Source organism: Gekko japonicus, unplaced genomic scaffold, assembly GCF_001447785.1.
Source record: "Gekko japonicus isolate JY-2015 unplaced genomic scaffold, Gekko_japonicus_V1.1 scaffold391, whole genome shotgun sequence".
NCBI classification, from domain to species: domain Eukaryota; kingdom Metazoa; phylum Chordata; class Lepidosauria; order Squamata; family Gekkonidae; genus Gekko; species Gekko japonicus.
Window position 1 is genome coordinate 3791 of NW_015174286.1, and position 17399 is coordinate 21189.

A 17399-nucleotide genomic window follows, 5' to 3' on the forward strand; every position below is an offset into this window, starting at 1 on the left:
CCTTGAGTCCTTGTTTGAACATCCTTGTACCTAGAGCTTCCTTTTAGCCAGGTATGAGTTAGTAATTACTTGAATACTGTTAAGTCGCTCACTAAACAAAGTAGTCGGAGGGTGATTCAGCAAAGGTTCAACTTTATTCAACAACTTGAACACAACTCCAACACGGATCAACATCTGATAGCCAGAACAGCTTTTGCATTAAAGCTGTTCCCTTTTTAAACTCTCCCGGCTAATGTAGCCACGCCTACTATACAATTATCAACCAATAAGGTTGCATACATAAGGACCAATCACGGATATTCCCGCTCAGGGAGCTTGCTGGTACTTGATTGGATGGTTCTTCCTGGACTACCAATATGATTGGAGGGATTTGGATCCTAGCCCAGGACGAAGCTTCACATGTTGTTTCAATAGGGTGATTCACATACAGTTTGCCTTGCATTGAATACACCACAAGGGTCATATAAGAGCCAGTGTGGTTCAGGGGTTAGCATATCAGAGAAGGAGCTGGGCAACCTTGGTTCAGATCCCTACTCTGCCATGAAAGCTTGATGGATGACCTTGGGCCAGTCACTCTTTCTCAGGCAAAGGGGAGAATGACAGATCTACTAAATAAATAAAGAACATAACATAAAAACATAACAGGAAGCTGACGACCTGAGCAGCACTGTGACCAGCAGACCAAGAGAGTTGGAGACAGGAAACAGGCCAGATAGTTATTGAAATGTAGTGGGTTAAACGCATGTAGAAACCAGATACGGATGCAGTGATCAGCATGGTTTACTAGTACACAACAAAAACACAGAATACTGGCCGGGTGGCCAACTATATACACACCTGAGGGACACCCCCCTAGGTCCCGTTGGTGGGTTCAAATCTCCACCACGGTCCTATTGGTTCCCAAGTAAAGAGACTAGGAGCCTAGTCCCTATTGTTTGTACAGATTGAAGCTCAGGAGTATTTGCTGGCCCCTGGTGGAAGTCAGCGAACATAACATCCCTCCCCCCATAGTTCAGACCTAACCTAGGTCACATAGTCCGTTAAGTATGACGGGGCCCGCCGTTCTCTAGTGGACCATCGGGGAGCCAGTACTGGGACCTCTGGGGCCACCTCCGTGGTGCTGAGTCGTGCTGGTGGTGCAGCCTCCTCCGGTGCAGGAGGGACGGCTAGTGGGCCCTCCTCAGCAGCTACCGTGGGGACAGGGCTCAAGGTTCTGGTGCTCCTTTGTTGGGAGGTCTTGTGCTGGGGCATCTTGGGTGCTCACCTCCGGGTGCTTGGGCACCTGCATGCTCGGATGCTCAGGGAGCATGCACCATCGGAGCTGGTCAATGTGTCTCTGAAGGACCTGCCCGCATTCCATAGACATGCCGTACATGACGGTGCCCGTGGGACGGATGACTTGGCTGACGATCCATTCCAGGCCCCTTCTGAAATTTCTGACAAAGACGGGGTCCTCTGGGAAGAAACCGTGAGGCGCTTCCCACTGCTCGGAGGAGTTCCACGGCTCGGGAGCCCAATCTGGGTGCAGGCGGTCTGATCAAGTTGTTGCGGAGGAACTGTTGGAATTCATCCAAAGTAAATGCTGTCCCGTTGTCCGATACGATGGTGTCGGGCAACCCGTGGGTGGCAAAGATCTTTCGGAGGGCGTGGATAGTGGCCTTTGCGGACGTCACGGAAATGGAGCTTATCTCCAGCCACTTCGAATAGGAGTCCACAGTCACTGGGAATAGCAGTCCGTGGAATGGTCCGGTGAAGTCTATGTGGAGCCGGGACCACGGGGTTTGTGTGGATTCCCGTGCCTGTGAAGGTGCGCTCGGTGGACTGGGTTGAACGGCTTGGCAGGTTGGGCAGCATTTCACCCACGCCTCTACCTCTGCATCGCTGCCCGGCACCCAGTCGTAGCTCCTGGTGAGGCCTTTCATCCTTACGATGCCCAGAGAACTTCTTGACGGAGGGCGCTGGGGACTACTACCCTGTCTTCCCACAGCAGGCAGCCTTTGTGTGCCGACAGTTCCTCCCGGCGGGCCATAAATGTAGTGAATTCTGAACCCTCAGTCTTTGCAGGCCACCCCCTCACCACCCAGCCCAGAACTCGGGATATGATGGGGTCCCGAGCTGAGCGGCGGGCAATGTATGCAGTCTGCAGCGGAGCCTCTGGAAAGCCATCCAGCTGGAGGACGAGGTGCGCAGGGGCCGGATCCTCAACCGCTTCAGGCAGGAGAAGTCTAAGGGCGTCAGTGTGGCCCATAGCTTTCCCCGGGCGGTGTTGCAGCTTGTAATTGTAGGCATCAAGGAAAATGGACCACCGCAAGACCCACGGGGATAGGACTTGCGGTGTCTGGCGATCTAGCGCGAAGAGGCTGAGGAGCGGGCGGTGGTCAGTGGCAATGGTGAACGGCCGGCCATAGACAAAGTCATGGAACTTCTTGACCCCGACCACGATTGTGAGTCCCTCACAATCTATCTGAACGTAGTTCTGCTCCGCCGCAGGCAGAGTGCGTGAGTAATACACGACTGGGACCTCCTGCCCGTCCGGGAGGTGATGTGCCAGCACTGCCCCGATGCTGTAAGGTGAAGTGTCGCATGCCAAAACTACCGGCAGTGCCTCATCAAAGTGCGCAAGGACAGAGTTGGAGATCAACAGTTCTTTTACATTTCAAAATGCAGCAGCCTGGCGGGGCTCCCACAGCCAAGGGGTCTGCTTATCCAACAAGTGGTGGAGGGGCTCAGCTACCGCTGCCTTGTGGGGAAGGAAGGCGTGGTAGAAATTGAGAATCCCCAAGAATGCCTGCAGTTCGATTTTAGACTTTGGTGGCGGGGCTTCCACGATCGCCTTTACTTTGTCACGGTTCGGGTGCAGGTCGTCCGCGTCCACCGTGAAGCCTAAAAAGTCCACAGATGGTACCCCCAGCAGGCACTTCTCTTGTTTAACTTTGAGTCCGGCGTCTTGAAAGCGGTGGAGAACGGCGCAGAGGCAGTCTGCGAAGTCAATTGGCGTGGCGGCGGTGATCATCACATCATCAAAGAACGGGGTGACACCAGGTATTCCTTTGAGAAGAGAATCCATCAGTTGTTGGAATAACCCGAGTGCCACGCTCACCCCAAATTGCAGTCTGTTGACATGGAATGTCCCCTGGTGGGTTACTATTGTTTGCGCCTCAGCAGTCGCCTCATCGACTGGCAACTGCTGGTAGGCCTGGGCAAGATCAAGTTTCCCAAAAATCTTTGCCCCCCCCCCCCAAGGTGGCCAGTACGTGGCTAACCACAGGCACCAGATAGGCATTGTCCTGTAGTGCCTTATTAAGCATACATTTGTAGTCCGCGCAGATGCGGACAGCCCCATTTGGCTTCTCCACCATCACTATGGGGGTTTCCCACGCCGTGTGGGAGACTGGTTCCAGGACGCCCTGAGCTACAAGGCGTTCCAGTTCCGCGTCGCTTTTAGGCTTGACCGACAACAGAACCATCCTGGCACACATTTGGATGGGGGCCACCTTGGGGTCTAGACACAGGGACACCGGGGGGGGGGTTCGTATAACGGCCCAGAGAGTAATTGAAAACAGCGGGAAATTCACGGCATATTCCTTGGAAATCATGGGCTGCACATAGCTGGAATCCCTTGATCGAGATTCCCAGGGGCTCAAACCAGGCGCAACGCAGCAGGCTGACCAAGTCGCCCTCTACCACAATTAAGTCCAGATGGCCCTTGAATCCGTGGTACTGGACTCAGAAACTCCCGACCTCCTTAATCGGCACCTGGTTCCGCTGAATGTCCATGAGGGTCACCGGGGATGGGTGCAAGCGAGGTCCCCCCCTTAGGGCATAAGCATTTGAGTGTGGCCTCGGAAATGATCGAGGCCGCGGAGCCAGAGTCCCCTCTATTTTTACATTAACTTGTATTTTGGGTGTGGACAATTGGCCGTGGAGTTTCAGTACCTGTTTTGATGCATGTGTGAGGTGATAGAGGTCCTCTGACGCAGCGTCATCCTCGAAGTGGGCATCTACTCTGCGGCGCGGCGGCTGGGCCCGGCTGGTTCCCTTTGAGCAGCAGACCTGGGCGATGTGGCCTGTGCGCCCGCAGTTGCGACACATGGCATCTTGGAAACGGCATGTTTTCCACTCGTGTCTCTCACCGCAGCTGGCACACTCCTGGGTGGATGAGCTGGTTTGCTTGCATATGGAGCTCGCGTGTGGGGCTAGTGTGTGGTGGACCTCCGCTTCCTCGGGGTCACCCAGCCTGCTGATGGCAGTCTTGTGCACTGTGGTGGCTGCCGGGTGGGACCTTTCCCACGCAGTGGCTGTGGCGATGGCCGATGTGTCACCTTCTCTACCTCCATGATGCGACGCCGTAATTTCTCCTCCCGAAGCCCGGTAACAAAGCGGTCACAGAGGGCAACATCCAAGTGCGTCCCTAAATTGCACTCTGAGGCGAGGAAGCAGAGTTCCGCAAGGAATTCCACTGCCGTTTCTTGGCCCTGCTGGCTCCTTTGATGGAACACCATGTGGCAGGTCATCTCGGATGGCTTAGGGGTGTAGTGGTCCTGGACTGCCTTCACAATCTCCTCGAATGTGCAGTCCTCTAGCTTCCTAGGGGAGAGTAGATACTGGGCCAGATCTACTATGACGGGGCCACAGGACCCGAGTAGCAGCCCCTTCTTCTTGGCCTCATCCATCACCTGATTAAAAATGAGGACTTGCTTGAGGCAAGTGATCCATGCTCCCCAACGCTGAGGCTGGTTTGCATCGAATTGCAGCACCAGCCCGGATCCCGGAGCAACGGCCATCGTGCTGATCGGTTGGGGCTGCGGCTGGGAAGCAGCGTGCTCACCCTCATTGCTCATCTATCAGAGGCGCATAGGTAGCGGTGTGTTGTCTTCCATTGTGGTGCCTCGCCAGCCTGGCTGAGATGCTCAGCGGGATCCTATCCTCGTCGCCACTGAAGTGTAGTGGGTTAAACGCATGTAGAAACCACAGATACGGATGCAGTGATTAGCATGGTTTACTAGTACACAGCAAGAACACAGAATACTGGCCGAATTGTTTGTACAGATTCAAGCTCAGGAGTATTCGCTGGCCCCTGGTGGCGGTCAGTGGACATAACAGTTATATTTACTCTCCACTTTGCTGTTCTGCTGCTCCTCTCAGCATGCATGCAAAAAGCAGAAAAGAAAGTGGTGGCTATAAAGACTTTTGACTCTGTGACCTGAGGGTCCCAACTACTGAGCTAAAGGACTGTATTTATCCAACCCTGCCACCAAATAATTTTCTTCCATTCCATTTCTCCCCCAGCTCCTTAGTAAAAGCAAGAAAAGCAGCATGACAAATTCCAGAAAGACAACTATACTATATTGCTTTGTTACAGCAAAAAGAGTGAGTCTTGCTGAAACGGACTCTAGTCCCTAAAAGCTTGTGCCACAAGGTAGTTTTTAAGGTTATCAGCCTGCTTTGTTATAAATGCACTGGTGAAATTTTAAAGACTAATAAGGAACAAATATTTACTTAGAGTGTCTCGTTTCAGATTACTTAGCTGTATAAATCCCAGATACCCTATTTTTAAGATGCCCTAAGATTTAGGTTTCTTTGTAATGGTTTTGCTCAGGAGTTGGACCCTACCATTGTGCTGTTAAACAACTTCAGAATTTTACTTCTTTAAACTGTTTACTTTATTGCTGCTGCTGCTGGGGTTCAGTTGCTTTTAGAAAGTCTCTTACTGAGTGCGAGTCCGTAGCTTATTTATATAAACGGGAAGAAAGCAGAAAAGGAAGCACTCCTATCACTGATTGGTTTAGCATAATAGACGCCCCTTAGTGCCTAACCAGCCTACAGTCACCGAAATCTTCCATGCGATGCGGCACTTTGGCAGCACCCATCGTTCAATGCATCGTATAAAATTTCCCCAAAGCTATCTCCGTAATATATATATATATATTCCCTGTTGGGAATTGCAGTTTAAAAAAACAACACAACAGATACGTCATCAGCGTAACGTAAGGCAGGGAGTACCTCCTTCAGGGTTGTCCCTCTACGCGCGTGCGCGGGATCCCGTCTGGCATTTCGGCTCGTCTATTCGGTCCCGCTGGTCAGCTTATGACACAGACAAACACACACACTGGCTCGCGCGCTCACGATCTCGCTCTCTCACACTTGCTCGCTCTCTCTCGGGTTGGGAAAATGGCTGCTGTACGCCGCGCTCGCAGTGACTCCCGCTGCGTGGTCCGTTTCTCCGACCGAGAACTCTGCTAAATTGTCTTCCCTGCTTGCTACCGCTTGAGAAGGGGAGAAGAAACAAAAGGCTACCCGCGGCTGTTCAGCAGCGAGGGAAAGGCCGGAGGGAACCAGCGGAGGAGGAAGGGGCCGCCTTCGTGTGAAACGGCAACAGCGCCGCAGCCTGACGAGAGTGACCGTTGGACGGAACGGCCTGGCAGTAACAGCCTCGGCATGGTGAGACGGTTGGGAGGAGGGGCGGCGCGTGACGGGTGGGTGGGTGGGGGGTGCGCTCTCGCGCGCGGAGGGGCCTGCCTCGTGCCTCCACCCACCACAGGTGCGGGAGGGGCGGGGCGGAATAGCTTGTTGGAGCTTTTGAAGCGAAACCAAAACAAGTCAGGCACTAATCGAGTGGTTTGTATTGCAGTCTTGAGTAGGGTTACTACGGTCTGAGGTTATCGGAACCAGTGGTCTCAGACTGCAGTAACTGTGTTTTGTACTGCCTTTTGAAACCCTTTGAAATCAGTGGAGAAACTTTGCCTAGGATTGCGCTGTCAGTATATTAACTTCGCTAAGACATCAAGAAAAAGGCACTTTGATTGGTGGCTTCATTTTGTTCTAACTACAGAAACAAATTGATTTTTTGAAAAAATTTACCTAATACAGTATGAAAAATATACCTAATACAGCTTTTAAACAATATTAAGAGGCTAAGGTAAGCAGCAATTTAAAAATGCCATCTGTGCAGGAGCATTCCTCTTTTCATGATACAGAATCACAAGAGTTGAAAGTGGCCATACAAGCCATCTAATCCAACCCCCCTGCTCAATGCAGGAGTGATGACCACTAATTTGAAGGGGAAGGATGTGAGCAGTTCCCTTCTTAAAAACATTATTCACAAGTAAAGAATAGTGTTAAACAAAATAAATATAAAGCACATGAGGTTGGGGAATGGCTGAACAAGTCCAGAATCTAGTTTTCTGTAGAAAGATCAAACTGAATCACAAAGTTAAGTGGCTCAAAAAAAGAGGAAATGAGAGTTGTTTGTTACCACTTCTGCCCATCCCTGGCAGATTTCTTTGGCTCATGGTTTCCTAATCTGGTATATTTTTCATACTGCTTTATAATTTTGTATATGCCCTATATTTTATTTTTCTTAGTACTACATCCTTGAATTTTAATTTAGCGAAATATGATACCAAAGGCTTCCATATTTCTGTCATTTATCTCTTATAGTAAACGTCTCTGAAAAAGAGTTTACCTCCACTTACTAACAAACACATTTAGATATCCTTGAGCATCTGTCTGACTGTTTCAGAGCTGTGTAAACAAATGAGTTTTTATTGGAACAGTCAGTTTTGATTGCCCCCCCCCCATGCCTTCCACCTTTTCCACTAACATATAGTAAGGTTTTTGGCACATGAGGTTGGGGAATGGCTGAACAAGTCCAGAATCTAGTTTTCTGTAGAAAGATCAAACTGAACACATGATCAGATGAAGGTGTGGTTTTCTGGTGTGGTTGCACATATTATACATTGAGATTTGTATATCTTCCTACACTGAAATTATTTAGCAAAATGTTGTGCTAATTTAGCAAAATGTTGTGCTTATTGTAAACAGATTTGAACTGCACACCTGTAGCAACCAGTTTTCTAGATTTTCTGTATGGCTTTAGAATTCTTATACATCTTATGAATCTTCTCATTTATGTGATTTATTCTCTATCAGGCAGAAGGTGAAGAAGATTGTCACTCTGATGTGGTAAGAACAGATGGCAATGAAAGGTCTGGAGAGGCAAATCTTCAGGTATGTCTGCTACCTTGTGTTGGGACATAGCAGGATCTCACAGTTTTGTTGTTTGGTTCATATTTTCTTCTATTGTTGGTACTCTTGTCCCAGTTTAGCACAGTAAAGCCAGTGTGTAGAAATACTTAAATAGTTGAACTGTTTCATCATGTGCCTAATTTCCTGAGCTAAAATAGTGTAAAGATAGGTGTTAGTAAGTAACATTACAGGTCCACTGAGACAGTAGAGTAGGTGCTTGTATTTCCTTCTATTATCTTTATCTTTGAATCTAAGGGAGTACATTCATTTCTACAAAATACATGCAGGATCAAATTCTCAAAAACTGTGGAAGGAGACAAATTTTTAGGTTTGAAAACATGATCTTTCATGATCTGGTAGACATTCCTAAACATTCTTGACTGGAATATTTACTTAACTTTTCTATTATTTTTGTATTTTTAGTGGTTTACTGTTTGTCACTATTAAGGCGACTTGAAGAAAACTTACATTTTAATTCTTTAAGGAATCTCCTCTTTCTCAGAGCTGTAAAACACTGTTCTATGATGTTTATTGGTCATTCTTCAAAGAATAAGCTATAGTAAGCTCCATCTGCAAGTATCATTTTCTTTCTCTTTAGGGTCTTACTGTTTAGGCTTAGGGATCTTATAAAACAGCATCTTAAAGTGAAAACTGCTATACTTATATCTGCAGGATATGGCATCTGTTCTAACAATTACACAGTTTTCTTTCAGTAAACATGAAGTGGACAGCATGTAGTTTAGCAATAACTGCAATTACATAATTTATTCTATGTTCATTTTGCAGCGTCAAGCAGTGATGATCCAACAGCACCACTTGCACTAGATGACAATGTTACTTAAAGAATGCATGCTATCTCTCCAACATTTCTTCTTGTAGTGTTCCTGTAGGAGAAGGGATGGGGAAATATTGGGGATTCCTGGGTAACCGAGTCTTTACAATCTTGTTCAGAGAGTGCATGTAGTATCCTAGGTTGACTACGTTGAATAGTTAGCATGGAAGGTATTATATTGTTGGAATCAAAGTATTGTTGCATCTGCTTTTGTGACACTCTGGTTCCAGTAGCACTAGGATTGCTGAGAAGGACAAGATCCCATTTTGCTTGTTTCCAAACTTGTAAATTTGACCTGTGGTGGTTCGTGATATTGTTAACATGGGAATTTCTCAGTCACTCGCATCTACAGTGTTAGCTTTGGATAATGCATGTGAATTCAAAGATGGAGCAGCCACATGTCAGTTCCTATCTAAAATAAATATACCCTGGGGTAAATAACAAAAGCAAATGACTCAGGATATTTTATTATTTATGTAACAAGGAAGACATTATGGTAAGCACTTTTCACTTCTGACATGCACATCGTTTAACTTCCTGTATGTAGATGTGTCTACCCAAATATTGGACTTAGTTTCTGGATTTCTAGGCAGAGCTCCAGATGTTCAGAGCAAAGTGGATGTTTGAACTTACCCCAGGGGTGGGTTCTGCTGGTTTGGAAACTCGACCCTGGAGAGCATCAGCAAGAGGGCCTTCTGTAAAGGCTATAGATGCCAAAGAAAAGCAAGAACTAGCAAAAGAGGAAAAGGTAAAGAACTTGATCTTCTTAAATGATAACATTCCTCTGCAGTGAGCTAATGGAATGCTGTCTTTGTAGGCAAAGCATGTAAGGCATGGACTAATTTTTCTACTTCTGTCCTTACCAGTGTGTCATCTTTTATTGCTTTCTCTTATTTGTCTCCTGAATTGAAGAAACCATGTAGGTAGATATCAACACTAGGGAGTATGCAAAGGAAAGTGGGAGATAAGTATTTGGAAGCAATTAAGCTACATTCTTAAATCTCTTGGATCTAACCACTAAGGTAAAGGTGACAAACATGTTTAGAATAGAGATGCAAGATTTGATACTAAAGTAGAAGTGATGAGTCATGCTTGTGCCATTTATATGTTCAAATAGATATAATTATTGTAGAAATAAATTGCATTTCAGTATAAGTATATAGAAGAACTCAATTAACTTTAGTCACTTTCTTTTTTAATAGTTTGCGCTTAAAAGAGGAAATGGCACTTCATTATTACTCCTGAATTCACTCTTTCGTCCCTTCCTGTGGGCCTTTTCATTCAGTGTCGTAAGAGTCTTTGCCAGAGTAGACTTTCATCTATCCAGAATGCTGATGATGTTAAAAGAACTTAGTGCTGTTGTTCTAGCTTGTATGTTCAGGTCTTAATTTTAAGGGTTGACAGAAATATTACAGCTGGAATATGGGGTTTCTCTAGCAGCTACCTTAAGACTTCAGGTTTGGAAATCATCTACCAGATGCTTGCTTTCTTGCTTGTTATCACTTTCACAGACTTTGCTCTAGGTGAAGAATATAATTTCCAAGGACTTCGTGTTTTTATTAGATATTGACATAATAGTTGTACTTTTGACTTCCTTATTCCAGCAGAAAAGGCTGCTGTAAAAATCCACTATAGCTTCAACATAGTGTCCTAATATTGAGGTTGTTCACTGTCATGCAAGAAGTTGAAGTAAAAGTAAAACTGGATAGATAGCATGGTCCACAAAACAAATATCAGAAATGCCATGGAAAGTTCGAAGTGCCCACTTCCACACATGATGCCTCCATTAAAGAGGCAGGATGTTTTTTCTGCAGGGTGTTGGCAACCCTAAGAACAATGTTAAGAGTTATACCTAAATATATTTAAAGATCCTTGCTAATAAGACTTACATTTTACTGTAATTTCATAAATGACAACTAGTAATTTATTTTTCTAGTTTATAATGTACTCTTAAACAGCTGACTAATTTTTATGCAGGCAAGAGAGCTGTTCCTGAAGGCAGTGGAACAAGAACAAAATGGGGCTCTTTATGAAGGTAATCTAACATTTGTATTTTAATTCAGTTACAGAAGTTTTTACACCATAGCTGGTGAAATAATTGCTAAGGGCAAGTAAATTGTAAATGTGATTGAGAGCTAGGCAATGTTGTTGCCTCTACCTATTATTGAATAAACTGTTTGAAAAAAGATAAAACTGAAGACTGTTGATCATTCAGAGCTCCTGTGATATTAGTTGGGTTGGTGTTGGTTTTGAAATGGATAACTACCTTCAAAGCATAGACAAGAAACCAATGCATTGGGATAATTGACTTATTAGACTAACCTACCTCACAGGGTTGTTGTGAGGATGAATAAATTTATTGCAAAGCACTCTGTATATTGAAAAATATCAAGAGCAGAATAATATATTAGCACCCTTCCATGGAATATTAGCCTATATGGAACTTCGGGTAGTTTGCTGCAGCCTTTCATTGGGGCTACACCAGTATGAATTGGTTTAATTTAGCTTGAATTGGTGAGTAGCTTCTGACAATACAGAGTCAGCATGGTGTCCCAGTTAACTGCCAGGCTAATTGAAATCCCTGCTCAGTCATAAATGATATGGGTTATCTTTTGGTAAGTTGTAGGTTAGAGAGAAGAATCTTACAGGGTGGTTGTGACAACAGCTTCTTGGAGAACGGGTGGAATGAAAACAAACTAGGTGAATTATAGTAAATAGCTTTTCCTTTAGTTAGGAAAGGATCTCAAATTGAAAGATTTCTTATCTGCACACACACTGCTGTAACAGTTAGGAAAGGATCTCAAATTGAAAGATTTCTTATCTGCACACACACTGCTGTAACATAAAGCTTTTGGTTATATCTAGAAATCCAGCATCTGTGTTGTGTCAGATAAAGTTCATTGGCACTGGTGAAGTAGGTTTCATAGTTATCTTATTCCATATCTGACTTGTTTTATATGGGCACATTGCAGACGAGTTTATCCTCAGGATTAGTATTTCCGTAGGAAAGGCTGCACAACTTTTTAATTTTACCAATGATATGGTGTGACATGAATAGATTTCACAGTTCACAAAGTATGACTTGGCAATTTTTTTTTAAACACTGCCTGTTAAAATCTGCACAACCAATCAAATCTTCAATGACCAATCAGAAGCCTGGCCCTACCCACTTGGTGAGTGCCAGGAAAGGTGTCGGCATGCACCTTGGTACCCACAGGAACTGTTTGGGGGACCCTTGGCTTAGATGTTTCAGTAAAATCAACCAAGCTAATACTTACCAAGAAAATATTACCATTTAAGAAAAGCATACTTTACCTTAAACTAGTTGAAAAAACACTTCGTAAGACATTTTATTATATCTAATACTTACGAAATGTAGGCTATTTTGTCAGCAGGTCTCTCACTTATGTAGGGAAGGAAAGACAAGTTTGGCTTGAATGAGACTTGTCCAAACATTCATTTTTCTCTTAACACATAATGTCCAACATACATTTACCAGCTTCATAAGTCAAGAAGCAGAGTTGCTGTCAAGGAGAAGGCCATTATCAGAACTTATAGGATTTACCAAACTTCTTTCTGGGATAGGTTTACAGACAATGTGGTGCATTGTTAGACTTTATGCCTACATATTGGAAGGCCTTTGTGCAGCAGTATAACTTGTCAGTCACCTTGATGCTTATCACAGTCTCAGTGCTGATCAAAATGTCCCTTCTACACTTTCAGAAGAACTGTTTATTGGTCCATCTAGCTCAGTATTATCTACTTTGTCCAGCAGCACATTCAGGCAAAAAAGAAAATAAAAAAAAAGGTTTTTCACAACATTTGGTATTGGAGATACCCACTAAAGTCTTGTTAATTTTGTAATGTTTACTGTATGTGTCTGTAAATAAAGAAACTTTTCAAAATCTTGTGTGTAAATAACTTGGTATTGCTGCAAGGTGTGAAAGTTTGGAAAATATATTTAGGAGTGGAAAATCCTTTGGAACACTGTCTCTATAGGACTTGAGGTAACTGGTGCTGATTTACTGATGGTAATATAAAAGTTTGTATATGTTGCTGAGTGCTAATTCATGCCTTATATATCTTACATCATGGCAACCCTGTAGGGCCAACATCATTTCTAAGCCACACGTACATTATCCCAATCGCTTGAGTGTCTCCATACGTGTACCTTGTCAGTAGTGGGATAACATTTGTAGTCAGGACTGTGCAGTTACAGTTTTTGTACTGAGTGTTGCCAGCTTAAAGATTTTCAGCAACTTCCAAAGAAATTGTCTTTCAGTAGTTGCTCCTATCTCCTCATACAACTTCATTGACGACAGGCCCATCTCAGAGTTGATATTTCTGGTACCTTTTTAGTCTACCCTTCTTCAGGCAGGCCACAATAGCATACATGGTTCTCCCTCCCCATTTGAATTTTTAGTCTACCCTTCTTCAGGCTAGCATACATGGTTCTCCCTCCCCATTTGATGTTCATAGCAACCCTGTGCCAAAGGTTAAGCTGAGAGGAAATAATTGACCTGAGATCACCCAGTGAATTTCATGGCCATTTTGGGATTTGAAGCCAGTTCCTACTCTGGTGCTCTAACCGATACATCACTTGAGTCCAAATTGGCATGCTTTATATTTTGCTTCACTGAGCTAAGGGTCTGTCATGTTCTGGATGGTGGAGTTATGAGCTCTCTCCACCCTTCAATTTTAGTCTGTTGGCAGTGAGAATAGTGGGAAATGAAGTTCCCCTTGAGGTGGAAGCATGAGCAAACACTTCCTATGTGTTCCAGCAATAATGGAGGAGTGCTCAGGCCTTAAACCTGAGACTTGTGTTTCTGGAAGCCATTTCCATTGCATCTTTTTTCTTTCTGGGTAAGATTACAAAAAGGAAAGAAGGTGGGGAGTTTGAGCCCCTTTCATAGTTAGTGTGAGGTTTTTTTTGGGAGGGGGTCAGATTTAGGAGAGACTCCGTTATGTTCCCCCTGGGGAAAGACAAGAAGAAATCAGGAGTGCCCAAACGTGAAGAGTTCATTGTTAACCTGCCCAGTTCCAAAGTTCACTAATTCCAAGTATGGTTGCCAGGAGGCTTGGAGACAAAAACATGCTGCCCCTTCAATAGAGACTTAATATGTGGAAATGGACAAGTTAAGTTTTTATTACATGGTAGTAAATAACATCTCATTGCACTTCTTAAAGGGACATTTCTTCAAGTATCTGGCCATGCTAGTTCCAAGGCTGCAAAGTTAACCACACTAACCAAGAAATAAATCCCATTCAAATTAGTAATCATGTTAAGTTAGGTGTGTTTCAGAATTGGTTGTCTGTATCCGCTCCAAGGTTTTTTGTAGCAGACCTGTGAGGCCATGAGCATTTGTTCTCTGGATCTTCCTGAAGTATCACTGACAAACTGGAACATTCATGGCATTGCAATTGCCATGATTACTTTCAGCAGCCCATTTCTGCACATTGGTCTTTTATTGAAGGGACAGGACATTTTTTCTTGAAGTCTGTTGGCATCCCAAAATATTCAGCATATTTTCTTGCCATTTTACGGCATTTTACAGATGGTTTCTAAATGTAATTAGTATTTGTAGGAATTTTTCAGACTTGAAGGAAAATTTCACCTTTTTAAGAGAGAAAATAGGCCTCATGCCAAAAGACAAAAATTGGAGAGAGAAATAAATGTTTTATTTGGAATGCTTTATTTAAGCCTCATTTGGGGACACCAGCACTGTATAATTTTTTTGCAGGTATTGATAACAGTCCAAAAGCACTTAGAAAAGTCAGGTTTGTCCTAGTATGCTGTTCTTTTTGCTTTTTATCTGAAAAATTCCAGTACCTTCCCATTTCCATTGGTTTGTGAATTAATCTGACAACAGTAGTCACCAGAGTCACATCGCCCCCTTTTTTCTTTTTATCTCAGCTCGTTGCATATCTTGACCAAGTTTTGTTAACTTTTGATATCAAAGTGTATAATTTATTAAATCTCATATCCAGTAAATCAAATTATCATGAGCAAAAAGTTAAGATGAAAGACATTTTATCAACATTGAATGCATTTTTATTTTATTGTAGTTTGGCCATGCAGAAGTTTAATGGAGTTGAATATAGTGTACCAGTCTGGGGCTCTCATTCAAAAAGTAGTGGCCCTAACATATTGTGGTCATGAGCACATTTCAATGGGGAGGCCTATTTGCATGTCTGCATTGTAATATATTTCTCTGTATTGATAATATACTTTCATTTGCCCATGCATTTCAAATAACTGTTAGTTCTCATAAAGCCACTACTGTTGTGCTTTTGGTTCTCTGCTGTTTTGAACAGTAAACCAGCTGTGCCATTTCACAAATTGCTTTTAAAACTCCACCTGAGCTTCAAAAATAAATTACAATATAGCATCAGTTACTGTGGTTCAAGCCATATAAATCCAAAGGTATCTGTTATACCTGTAGGACCTGGTGTATGGTTGTTTTGAATCGTTACATTGATTGCCAGTGTAACACTTAACTGCTGAATATGAGAGTAGTGATGAACCATGAGGTTTGCTTCCCCACGGAGATCATACAGATAGGGGAACTGAGTTTCTCCCAAGTCCCATTTAGAAATCTTTTCTGGGCTGGAAAAGAAAACGCCAGATGTCCTGTTTCTAACCAACACAAGGAACAAGTCTCTGCCTCTTAACCTGATCAATACTAAGGGATCAGTGAGACAGTCTTTCAAGTGAGCCTCATGCTATAGAGTTGATGCAGCTATCTTTCCCACTGGTGAAAAAGGGTATTTTGACTACCAAAAAGAGTTGGAGATACCAGGACCTGTGTATAAGACAGGGGCTGCAGTAAGGAGGGAAATTAAGTAAGACTGAAATAGTTTTCTGGATCCAATCTATTGTGTTATATAAGGTCTTTAGCATGTTCCCCCTTTTCAGCTGAATAACCATGGATAGCTCATCTGAACTATAAGAATGCTTGGACTAGTGATTAAATGACTTAGTGGGATTCAGTTGCATGAGCTGAAACCCCTTGCCTGACTAAGAATGTAACGATGCAATCCTGAACAAAGTTACAGCTATGTTCATTGAAGTCAATGGATATAGAATGATGTAATTGCTTAGGATTTATTTCACTCCTGTTTAAGCAGGTAGGCTGTTTCTGGACTGGTTTCAAACACATGTCAACTACTTACTCCATAGGAACAACTTGTAATCATTCAAATGAATTGATGCATTCACTATCTTGGAATATGTAAAATGGTATCAAAACAGTAAAATATTTACTAGGTTGAAACTATAAAAAGTAGCTTTTATATTATTTTAGTAAAACACATGCTTCATTCTTTTTAAGTGCAGGTTTTGAATAAGTTGCTTTTTGCTATGCCACTAAAATATTATAAGATGACCAGAATTGCATAAGATTTCTGGTAATTTTAGAAGCACAGTTTGAATAGATACCCATTTGAAAAGAAACTACCTTTGTTTTTAGCTATTAAATTCTACCGCCTGGCCATGCAACTGGTACCAGACATTGAGTTTAAGATTGCCTATACTCGATCTCCAGATGGCGATGGTGTTGGGAAAAACTAGTAAGTATAGTATTTGTTATTTTGAGGATGCTGGAGCGGAAACTCTCATTCCAGTGCTTGATCTGTTATTTTTAAAAATTAGATACAAATGAAACTTACATCTTTAAATAAACTTACAGATCAAAGGCTAAGCAATAATACTTGTTTCATTTCTGACATCAAAATGTACCATGCATTTAGTTTTATAAAATAAAATAGTGTTGCAAAGAATAAACATTTGGCATTATCAATAAATAAAAACATTGCTTTCCATAAATAGAATCACACTTGCTGCTGTGCAGGTCCAGTTGAACTTAATAAATGGGAATGATTTCCAAGCAAACATGCTTAGAGTTGTGCTGTAAATGTTACCATTTCTCTCTTATTTACTCAGTTCAGTGTAGAAAGCAACCATAGGCTTCTGAAATAAATGCAAAATCATTCCTAGAGTCAGGTAACATTTTCAGTCAACTTTTCAAATAATTGCACTGTATGGGTCTGTCTTGCTGGAAGAATTACCATTCAGTACTACTGTTTCTTGTGTAGACATATGTTGTGTGATGGTGAAAATCTGCATTTTTAAATATTCAGTATTGAGTGAAAACTAAAAAATAAAAACTCAGATTTCATTATATATTGCTTTTCTGTAATACAGTGCTTCAACAGCTGCAGTTCTGTGCATATTTATCTGGGAGTAAATCTTGTGAAACAAAATAGAACTTACTTTCAAGTAAATAGTCATTGTGTTGTCATCTTGGGCTACTTTTCTAAACTCAGCAGGTTCTTATAATAATTTTCTTGCCTTCTTCTGGGCCCACCAGCTGTAATTAAAGCCTTCATTTCCCTACCTTCTCCTTTATTAAACCGAAGTTAACTTTAACAGCAAAATGAATAAAATTAGAACACTGTGAGAATCTCACTTGCTTATTGTTTAGTATGCTTATATGGTTTCTCTTAATAATGAACTAGATTCTACACATACTTTTTAACC

At 42.9% G+C, this 17399-nt stretch overlaps 1 protein-coding gene across 3 annotated transcripts in view; it reads left to right on the forward strand.

Annotated features, from left to right (window-relative positions):
• The first annotated feature begins 6067 nt into the window (after nucleotides 1-6067).
• FBXO9 (F-box protein 9) overlaps nucleotides 6068-17399 on the forward strand; it is a 44020-nt gene continuing 32688 nt past the window's right edge. For 2 of the 3 annotated variants that reach the window (XM_015423983.1, XM_015423984.1), the window contains exons 1-5: nucleotides 6068-6441; nucleotides 7933-8010; nucleotides 9450-9608; nucleotides 10838-10895; nucleotides 16330-16429. In XM_015423983.1, the coding sequence (XP_015279469.1) occupies nucleotides 6439-6441; nucleotides 7933-8010; nucleotides 9450-9608; nucleotides 10838-10895; nucleotides 16330-16429 (398 nt within the window). In that variant the 5' untranslated portion in view covers nucleotides 6068-6438. The remainder of the gene's footprint in view (nucleotides 6442-7932; nucleotides 8011-9449; nucleotides 9609-10837; nucleotides 10896-16329; nucleotides 16430-17399) is intronic. The other variant, XM_015423985.1, reaches the window with a different exon arrangement.